The sequence below is a fragment of the Oryctolagus cuniculus genome, chromosome 14 (assembly GCF_964237555.1).
Source record: "Oryctolagus cuniculus chromosome 14, mOryCun1.1, whole genome shotgun sequence".
Taxonomy (NCBI): Eukaryota; Metazoa; Chordata; class Mammalia; order Lagomorpha; family Leporidae; genus Oryctolagus; species Oryctolagus cuniculus.
In genome coordinates this window covers 60,166,629-60,177,413 of record NC_091445.1, presented here as the reverse complement: position 1 = coordinate 60,177,413, position 10,785 = coordinate 60,166,629, and the positions used below count along the sequence as shown (strand labels likewise).

General features: G+C 45.7%; 1 protein-coding gene across 2 annotated transcripts; it reads right to left on the bottom strand.

The window, feature by feature from the left end:
• Window positions 1-5,392: 5,392 nt before the first annotated feature.
• Window positions 5,393-8,390, bottom strand: LOC100340154 (eIF5-mimic protein 2-like). 2 transcript variants are annotated; one of them, XM_017344671.3, is made up of 2 exons: window positions 8,040-8,267; window positions 5,393-7,950 (listed from the first exon to the last, which is right to left on the bottom strand). In XM_017344671.3, the coding sequence occupies exons 1-2, from the start codon at window positions 8,121-8,123 to the stop codon at window positions 7,027-7,029; spliced, it is 1,008 nt and encodes a 335-aa protein (XP_017200160.2). In that variant the 5' UTR covers window positions 8,124-8,267; the 3' UTR covers window positions 5,393-7,026. The 2 variants fall into 2 exon arrangements, with proteins under 2 accessions (XP_017200160.2, XP_017200159.2); XM_017344670.3 differs by having other exon boundaries at window positions 5,393-8,390.
• Between the last annotated feature and the right edge of the window lie 2,395 nt (window positions 8,391-10,785).

Here is a 10,785-nt window from a genome sequence, read left to right as displayed (position 1 = left end):
TGAATAAACACATCCGGACCTGGCCCTGGGAATTTTTATTTTAATTGCTACCCTGCTGCAATGAATTTCCTGAACAGTGCTTGGAAACATCGGACTCCATCTTTCTATTTGTATAGGCTCTTCTGTTGTGTTGTGATAGTCATGGTGCATGGCTTCTCAAAGAATAGTAAGTGAAATAAATTTAGGAGTTATACAGGTGAAGGTTTTAAAATTCAATGGCTGGCCGGCGCCATGGCTCACTAGGCTAATCCTCCGCCTTGCGGCGCCGGCACACGGGGTTCTAGTCCCGGTGGGGGCGCCGGATTCTGTCCCGGTTGCCCCTCTTCCAGGCCAGCTCTCTGCTGTGGCCCGGGAGTGCAGTGGAGGATGGCCCAAGTGCTTGGGCCCTGCACCCCATGGGAGACCAGGAGAAGCACCTGGCTCCTGCCTTCGGATCAACGCGGTGCGCCAGCCGCAGCGCGCCAGCCGCAGCGGCCATTGGAGGGTGAACCAATGGCAAAGGAAGACCTTTCTCTCTGTCTCTCTCTCTCACTGTCCACTCTGCTTGTAAAAAAAAAAAATTCAATGGCTATTCAATTATATTATTATTTTTTTTTTTTTTTTTTTTGGCAGGCAGAGTGGACAGTGAGAGAGAGACAGAGAGAGAAAGGTCTTCCTTTGCCGTTGGTTCACCCTCCAATGGCCGCCGCTGCAGCCGGCGCACCGCGCTGATCCGATGGCAGGAGCCAGGATCCAGGTGCTTTTCCTGGTCTCCCATGGGGTGCAGGGCCCAAGCACCTGGGCCATCCTCCACTGCACTCCCGGGCCACAGCAGAGGGCTGGCCTGGAAGAGGGGCAACCGGGACAGAATCCGGCGCCCCAACCGGGACTAGAACCCGGTGTGCCAGCGCCGCAAGGTGGAGGATTAGCCTATTGAGCCACGGCGCCGGCCTCAATTATATTATTATACATGAAAAAGCACAAAAGTATCAAGTATATTAGAGGAAAATATTCAGGTAAATAACAGAGTAACATGCAGGTATGGTATATACTGCAGAAAATATACTTAGATGACCAAATTGGGTGAGCATCAGTAGGTTGATCTTCTCCAGTAAGACATGCCATCATGCTGGGGATATTTTTTCCTCTGTTTTACAGAAAGGAAAATGGAAGCTGAGAGATATTAACATGGCACCTTTCCCATGACACCAGGCTCCATGTAATTCAAGGAACCTGCTCTTAGTTTCCTCATGAGAAAACAGATCTGACAGGTGTATACAGTTCCCATCTACCAACATATCTTACCTTCATCCTGCTGCCCAAGTTTGAAGAATTCACTGTTCTCAAAGAATGCCAGTGTGACAGTGGAAGATTCTAACAGCTGAGACCACAACTGTGATTTATCCAGGGTTTCTTAGATCTCCCTCATTGTCACTTAGGGCTAGGGCGGTATGTAAGTCCATCTTTCTCACCTGTTCAGTCTTAAGTGCAAGAGGCAACACAAGAGGCTCTTTCTTGAAGCTCGTTTATGGGGCAGGGAGTGTATTAATTTTCTGTTGCTGTCACAAACGCCCATGCATTTATTTACTTAAACAATATATATTCCTTATTTTAAAAGATTTATTTGCTTGAGAGACATAGTTACATACAGAGAGAGAAGTCTTCCATTTGCTGGATCACTTCCCAAATGGCTGCAACAGCCAGAGCTGGGCTGATCTGAAGCCAGGAGCCAGGAGCTTCTTCTGGGTCTCCCATGTGGGTGCAGGGGCCCAAGCACTTTGGGCTATCTTCTACTGCTTTTCCAAGCCATAGCAGGGAGAAGGATCAGATGAGGAGCAGCCAGGACTCAAACCGGTGCCCATATGGGATGCTAGCATTGCAGACAAATGTTTAACCCACTGTGCCACAGTGCCAGCCCCCCTTTTCTTTTTCTTTCTTTTTAAAAAGAGTTATTTATTTGAAAGGCAGAGTTACAGAGAGAAAGGGAGGGAGGGATAGAGATAGAGGATTGAGATATTCCGTCTAGTGGTTCACTACCCAAATGACAGCAATGACCAGGGCTGGGCCTGGCTAAAATCGGGATCCTGGAACTCTATCCTCTTCTTTCACATGGGTGATAGGGGCCCAAGCACTGGAGCCATCATTTGCTCATTTACCAGGCACACTCTCAGGAAGCTAGATCAGAAGTAGAGCATCTGGGACTTTAACAGGCAATCACATGGGAAGCCAATATTGCAGATGGCGGCATAACCCACTGTGCCACAATGCCAGCCCTCACCAATTTGTTTTCTTAGTCTAGGTACACCATGGCTCAGGTGAGTCTTCTGTACAGTGTCTTGCAAGGCTGCAGTCAATGTGTTGGCAGATTTCTGAAGCCTCAATCCCATTCCAGGCTCACCCAGAATTCAGTTTCAGGCCATTGTAGAATTGAGCCCTTGTTTTCAAGGTAGCATGTTGGGTCACGCCTCTTTATCTCCAAAGGTAGCATGGTGGGTCGAGTCCATCTCATGTTTTAAGCCTGTCTGACCTCTATTTCTACCTTATTTCTGTTCTCAGCTAGAGAAAATTCTTGCTTTTAAGGACTCATGTGATTGGATTGGGTACACCCACATAATCCAAGATAATTCCCTGTTAGGGTGGATGAAATCTTAATTATGTCTGCAAGTCTGCTGACATCAGTAAGTACCTCAGTGTTGGAACAATGAGGAGTAGGAGTCTTGGGGGAACATTTTTAAAATTCTGCTGAAAAATAAATAAAATTTTGCTGACCAGAGAATATCCCTAATAGTAGCATACAGAGATTTATGAAGTAAAAGGCTAATTAACTGACCCACATACACTGAATATTCAGGGTGAACCGGGGACAGAATAATCAGAACAAATGCTGCCATTCAAACAGGGGACAGATGTGAGGCAAGTAGTAGCAATTCTGAAACCTGCATGAAATCGGAGGCTATTAGGTCTCCCTGAGTAGGATATGGTACTACTCTTCCATTAGGTCACAGTAATGCCCGGTCTTTCCTCCCCTTGGTTCTTGACTCTGCCATTCGGGAGATCCTTCCATTCTCATCAATCTTCTGGCTCCTTTCTGCGGACGGCACTGGAAAATGGGCTGCTCTGGGGGGCTGGGCAGCTTTCTCTGCCTCCTTCCTGCTTGCAGAAAGTTGGGGGAGGCCCTAGTAATCTTTTAACATTTCAAATAATTTCTTTATCTTTTAGTCCAGGCTCTAAGGATTTTTGTCAACATAACTCAAAGCCTTTGTGGGTTTTCATTGTGGGTTCTGAAATGCCCAGGTTTTCTTTTTAATGTTTGATTCCGTTCCATTCCATGTGCCAAAAGTCACACCCATAGTCCTTTCAAGCTGTGTTCCTTTCTCTGACTGTAATTCCTGTTAATTGGGGCATACCAGGCTGCTGTGGGAACATGCCCTTAAGCTTCCCCAGAGTCGTCTTGTCTAGTGGTGTGCATTGTTGAGGTGGGCACCCTGCTTGAAGGCAGAGCATGAACTTTTTGCCTCCCAAGATCTCTATTAAGGATGGAGTTTTCCCATATAGGAGGTAGAGACCCAGCTTCTTAAGCTGTCATCTGCTGCCTCCCAGGGGTGGGGTTGGGGGTTGTATTTTCCATAAATTGGAATAAGGAGTGGAGCCACGACTCGAAGCCAGCCACTCCAATACAGGATCCAGGCATCCCAAGTGGCATCTTAATAAATGGACCAATTGCCCATCCCCTGACCTGCTCTCTTGACCTGAGTGTAGACACTGAATCAAATCCACAATGATCATTTGGACAGAACAGCCTGAGACGCTCTGGGAGGGTCTGGCATTTGCCCTCCGGGAGCACCACTTCCCATCATCCTTGGTCGTCAGTGGAGCCCCTCAGCCAGCACTGCCTTTCCCTCACCCTCTCTTCCAGACTGTCACCTGCTTTCCAGGAAACTTCCCCCGCTGGCCTGGGAACCAAAGCCTGTGGGGGATTCCCGGGGAAGATGCCAGGCACTAGGCATGCTCTTGGATGGCTGCTGTGTCCTGAAAACAGCCATAGGGAGGGCAGCAAGTGTGTGAATCCAGAAGAGTTGGGAAATCTGCATCAGACCACTTTGTGCCAGGAGTTCTCTGGGTCAGGGTTTTTTTTTTTTTTAAAGATTTTATTTATTTATTTGAGAGGCAGAGTTACAGACAGTGAGAGGGAGAGACAGAGAGAGAGGTCTTCCTGCTGTTGGTGCACTCCCCAAATGGCCGCAATGGCCGGAGCTCTGCCGATCCGAAGCCAGGAGCCAAGAGCTTCTTCCTGGTCCCCCATGTAGGTGCAGGGGCCCAAGGACTTGGGCCATCTTCTACTGCTTTCCCAGGCCATAGCAGAGAACTGGACTGGAAGAGGAGCAACCGGGACTAGAACTGGTGCCATATGGGATGCCAATGCTGCAGGTGGAGGATTAACCTACTGCGCCCTGGTGCCGGGCCCCTGGGTCAAATTTTAATTAAATCAGAGGATAAAGGAGTCACTGCAATCATCTCCCAGAGTCTGTCGTCTTTCATATCATTGGCAAAGGCATAGGGTTTCAGGAGCCACCAATGTTGGCAGATGTCAGGAGTATCTGCAAACCCTTTCCTACAGGGAATGGCAAACACTTCAACCCCTCACTTCCTGCTGGTCTCTGATTTGTTCGTGACAGTGCTATAATGAAGAGCTGATTAAAAGTATAAGGTTAATGCTGGGGCTATGGATGAACTCCTTCTAAGGACCATATCTATGGTTTGGGTAGTTGCTGTCCTCAAATTCACTAAGATCTTTTTATTCCAAGGGTCTCTGCTTCTGCAATTTCTCCTGCTTGGAGTAGTCTTGCTTTTTCCTGTCTCCTCTTCTGAGAAGTCTACCCTGACTTCCAACCTATGTGAAAAACCCACTTCCTCTGTCTCACACTGAGCACACACTTCATTCCTGGGTGGTCTTCGGAAGAGCACTGATGTGCTTCAGAGATGGTCTCCTCTGAGGGTTAAGGGCCGGGCTGCTGGAGCCACGCAGACTGGATTGAAGCCCTTTCCAGCTGCATGATCCTGGGAAAATTCCATTCATGTCTTGGTGCCTCAGTTTCTGCATTTGAAGACAGAGTCATATTCATATTGTCTCTCTCACTGTGACTTGTGATGCAGACTAAATATGTTAGTATTTGCAGCGTGCTGAGAGCCACGCCCTGGGCATAGCAGGGGATGTGTGAGTGGTAGATAAAGAAAAGAAAGATTTTGTCCACTAAATGTTATGTGCTGGGAAGACAGTAACCATAGTTGTTCTCTCCCTGTGGTACATAGCTCAGTGCCAGGCCATGTCTTTGCCGTTGATGGGGTTTTCATCTCGTGGGTATTAATTATCTGTGGAACCAATGAACAAATAAGTGAATAAGCAGTGATATTCTTTTTTTTTTCTAAGTGTAAGGATGGACTTTATTAAAAAAATAAGTCTTTTGAGGACTACAAATTACAAAGTAAAAGCAGATTACTATGTAGAAATCTAGTGAATACATTTTGCCTGTGCATGAAAACTATGAAAGTTATTCATTTAACAACTTCACCCCATTCACAATATTATCAGTTATAATGCTCTTAAGGTCACTAAACTTTTATTTCAAAGTATATTACATGTTCTTCCTTCAAGATGAATTTTTAAACACCAAATTCTTGGCTCATAAGAATGGCACCTTCCAAAGGGGTAATCTCCACTCAGTTTCTGGTGGCCTTAAACCACAGTATCTTTCACCAATTGAAAAATCTTCAAAATGTTCACTTTTAACACAGTCTTTCCACTGGAAAAAAAAAAAGGGTAACTACAACCCCCCCACCATGAGTCCTAATGAGTACATACATAAATGGATAGCAGCAAGAAAAGAAAGATAATTAAAAGGCAGCCATTAAAATAAACAGATCAACTGTATAGAATATTTGGCTCATGGCAATTAAAAAACAGCATCTGAGTTATGTTACTAGCCAGATGCTTGAGCAATTACAAGTGTGTTAAGAAAATGAAGCCAGTCCAGTATGACTAAGTGGGAATACAGAATTGTCACTGCGCTAACTCTTTACAAATACTTTAAGCCAATAGGGAATGTAAATTACATTTAGATCAGATCAATTCAAACATGCTGAGCTCTAACATTTTCACCAGGTTTAGTACATCAATCATTTCCTTTACTCATAGATTTTGCAAGTCTTTTTCTATCAATCTAAGTGTATTCTGAGCACAGAATATTTTAAACAATAAGACTTCTATAAGTTACACTTGAAAATGCCCGTATGAAAAGAATATCCATCTTTTGCCTAGAAAGATACAGACAAACTGAATGCAGAAGTTTCCCAAACGGAAAAAGCTCCACATTTTTCTTCCCACCACCTCTGCCACATAAGATCTCTCAAACTTGAGAAGTTTGCTTTTCATGGCTTCACTAAGGATGTAAACCAACAGCAAACAACCGAGCTTAAGGACATCTAGGGTTAAAACTGCAAGAAAATGTTAACATGCAACAATCCAAATACTCATGAATCACGTCAATGAATTCAATTATCAGGTATGAAATTTTCATTGATGAGTAGGGCTCTGGGCAGAACAAATTATCACACAAATCATTGCTTTTTGAGACTTTGGATACTTTTACAGTTTAATTTGCAAACAGAATTTTTATAACAAATTATTAACCAAATCATACTGAAAACTGTTTATATAGAAAACCCAGGGAATAAAGTGAACTGTTCATTGTGGAAGGCCTTAAATTACATTATTACAGTAGAAAATACAGGAGGTAGAAGATAACTGAAAAGACTAATGCAACATTAGATTCAAATCTATAGCTCCTGTAGCTACTTAAAACATGGTTTTAGAAACTAAACCCAACATTTCTAGTAACCATAGAAACAATTAAAAATAAAATTTGCCATGAAAGCCCTTATATCATGCTTGATATAGGGAGGTAGGAAGATGTAAGAACCAGGACACATGAGACATGACATTTTATCTACAACTCCTGTTTGCTTTACTGAGGGTGTGGTTTTCAAAATTCAGTCACCTTCTTCAGCTTGAGACTCAGATTCTTCTTCAGCATTTTTGAGCCATTCTACAAACTTCTTCATTTGCTCAAGGAAGATACTTTTTCCCTTTGCAACATGTGCATCTTTATACCACTTCAGAATGGGCTCTTCACTCAGGACTTCCGCTTTATAAAAAAGCACCACTATTTTCTGGAAGGCTTTCATGAAATGAATGTTGTCATAGCAGTACTCCTGAATCTTCAGTAACAGAGTCAGCTCAGACTGACCTTGAGTAGTAAAGGCAGCAAGTAGAGGGCTGTATTGCTTCAAGTGCTTGATGGCTTGCTCCGCTACAAGCTCCTCTTTTTTGTTCCACTCCACAGTGCTCATTACACTGGACCAGACTATTCCAATGACAACTGGTTCCGGGATGTTGTTTTTTTTCATCTCTTCCTTGACGTACAAAATGATATCCTTAAATGGATCACCACGAGACATCTGTTCTTGAAGTTCTTTCTGGAGCTCTTTACGAGCTCCTATGGTTTGCTGATTCCGAACGTATTCTGAAAGTTCTTTCAGGCCTGCCTCAGTAAAATACTTCGTGAAGTGTTCAACGCTTTGCTTATTGGCAGGAAAGAGTTCCATCAGTCTGTTGTCCATGCTGACTTTCCGAAGACTTGCAGCTACGGCATTGATATCTTTTTCATTTATCCATGATTTAAAGAGCTTTACAGCAAAAGCTGCTGAAAACCCTTCTTTAACCAAATTCTCATTGTAAAGGCTATTAAGAATGGATGCATTAAGTGTCCCATTAGCCAGAAGAACACCAGTCAACATAGCCAGCTTGTTCCTCTCCAACTCTGAAAAACCCTTTAAGAAAAGCAGCAGCTTTTTTACTTCATCTTCAAAACCTTTCTCCAGGTATTTGTAGCACCTGATTAACTTGTTAAATACCTGAGCAAATGCTTGCATGGTCTCTAGATCTTCTTGAGCTGCGAACACGCAGACATCTGTATGCATCATGTCATCTGCCAGTGTACCACCTGGGGCCAGCATTCCACCGGCCACCAGAATGTCGAAGAGTGTTTCTGCATATCGGCGGTAATCAAGTTTTGTTCCAGAGGCATCAAGAAATTTCGCTACTGCTTCCAAATCAGTACCAGTTTCAGTTAAGCCTTGAATAATACAGTCTTGAAATTGAGTAGGGTCAAACCTCTTTTTCATCTCTTTTCCTGGTTTTAAAATGCTGGCCTGATAGCGTTGGCTTTTGCTGCTTTTGATTATTCATAAAAGACACCCGAATTTAAGGCGAAGAGAAAAGAGCCAGAAATCCCCGATGTGGCGGCAACTGCGGTGGTGTCTCCTCTGTGACCGGAACTAAGCAGTGATATTCTAAATAGGGGAGAGGAGAAATGGAATGCCCCCATTACCAAGGCTAGCACAGGGCAACCCTGTGGGCTTTCAAAAAATGTTAATGCAGGAGTCGACATCTCTGGCTCCATTGGAAATTGAATCCTGATCCTGCCTCTAGGGTTTGTCAGCACCCAGTTCTTCCTGACCTGACAGCTGGAGCCCTGGCTGCAGAGGGTTTTGCACATCCCAGACAACAGCATCTTTAAGAGCCAGCTGTACCACATCGCCTTTCTGAGGAACCCCGGCTTCTTGCATCCGGCAACTGGCTGCTCTCCTAATCCTCATCCAGCACTAGGTCTCAGAGGAGCCCTCAGAAAGCCAGTAAAATCGACCTGGGTCATGCTGGCTGCCTTCCAGAGCTGATGTGTGCTTGCTGTCTCCGGAGGCTTTGCAGAGCCCAGGCCACATCCTGTGGCCTCCAGGCTGCCTAGGCAGCAGGTTAAGGTCCAGCCTCCCTGTCCTCTGGGTGCCACTTGTTTTTCTGTTTCTGTCTGCTGGATGGCCTCTGCATTTCCCCTTTCCTGCTCCAGCCCAGCTGGAAGTCTCTTTATTAACAGTTTTCCTTTTTTTTTTTTTTTTTTTTGCAAGCTCACGGTGGTCTCTGAACTTGTCTGAAATTTCCTAGAAAAGAAACAACTGCTGCCTCCAGAGTTTGCATCCCTGGGGGTTTGAGGACACTTGTCAGTCTCAGTCCCCTCCGTGGCATGTGATTATCCATCGCGACCCACACATGCACCTTGAACACAACCCCGTGTTCTCAATGAGAACCTTCCGGGGTCCTGTAAGGAGAGCAGAAGTTCTGTTCTACTCATAAACAGGTGCACAAAGCAATGATGTCTACTACATGGGGTGTTTTCTTCTAGAAGACTCTTCAGGGGTAATTTGAGGAAAAAGCCCAGGCCAGCCTCTTAGAAGCTATTTATTGTTTGTTTACATGTGAACAAGAATTCCTGGCCCCAGCAAGGTCTTGGTGTGGGAACCAAGCCATTAGCTGGAGGGGAGGGAGAAGAGAAATGATTACAGAGACTTGCTTCAGTGCACATGTCTCCAGAAAGCCTATTCTTGTCTGTTGCTCCCCGTCTTCGTGGAGGAATGACACAGGACCCTGCGCTGTTCTTTTGTCTGCTCGGCCCTCCCCGGGTTTGCTGCTGGTTCTTCCCGGGTTGGCTACTGTCCCTTCCACCTCCGTGGAAGGGCAGTTCCCCCTGGCCACTTTCCCCACTTCCGCGGGGGAGCGGCACACCGCCAGCCGGCTCTCTCGGGGGCTGCACAGGTGTTCCTTCAGATAGATGTTCCCCTTAGATGTTCCTGGTGCATATTGTCTCTCTCCTCCTTTATAGTTCTCTTCCACCAATCCCAACTCTGCTACCCACACGCCGAGTACGCTGCTCTCCTCCAATCAGGAGCAGGTCCTACAGTTTATTGGTTGAACTGTAGGCAGCTGAGTAGAAGCTGTTTCTTCCTCTCCCAGCGCCATATTGTGGGAAAGCAGATGCATAGAATAAGTCTTAATTCCAGTAACTTAGTCTAGTCCGAGTTGCTCCCAGTTGCTCCCCACACTTGTCCATGGGGACTGGCAGTCAGTCTGAGCTCTTGCCCTGAAGGCAGCAGAGCCAGACAGCTCCTGGGACTTGCTCCCCATTCAGTTTCTTGGGTCATCTCTCAGACCTCAGCAGCAGCAGCCATTTCCCACAGGAGGCGCTGTCCTGAGAGGGAAGGAACCAGGCATGGCTGGCTCTCTGCCTCCGTGGTGGGGCTTGGCTAGGAGGACGGGTGCTACCACTGCACTTTTGGTCAAATCTCAAATGCATGATCAACCAGTCCTGCCATTTTCTGAAGGTGAATGGGATGAAACCCACCTTAAAATGCTGTACACTTTCTGACTAGGAAGGAGATTCAGAGGTGCCCCAGCTCATGGTGTTCAGATGTTCTGCGACCACAGCAATTATTTTCTCTCTAGAGAAATGCTACAGAGAAGCCCGGGGGTGGGGTGAGAGGAAGGAGTTCAGACTGCCACACACCCTGCCCCTGCCAGCTCTTGCCTCCTCATCTTCTTGGTCATCCACGAGGCTAGTGTGTTGAATGTCTAGAACTCTTCAGAGCCACATGGAAAGTCACTTATCACCATGGAGCAAAGAGTGGCCAAGAGAACCCAACTGACTCATCCCAGGTGACTCTTCTGGAGGTCTGGGCACCACTGGACTTGGATCTCTCAAAGCTAAGATTGTGCACTGAGAAATGTATAGCAGCTTACCCACCTGTGTTTCATAGCTGGTCCTACAATGAAGTGATTCAATACTCAGCCCCCTTCTTTTTCCATTGATCTCTGTAATTCCTTTTTGTTGGTTTATTTCTCAGCTGTTGCTACCAGAACAA

What these genes read in the sequence shown, in the direction of transcription:
- LOC100340154 (XM_017344670.3), bottom strand. Translation starts at nt 8,220, where the DNA reads ATGAAAAAGAGGTTTGACCCTACTCAATTTCAAGACTGTATTATTCAA.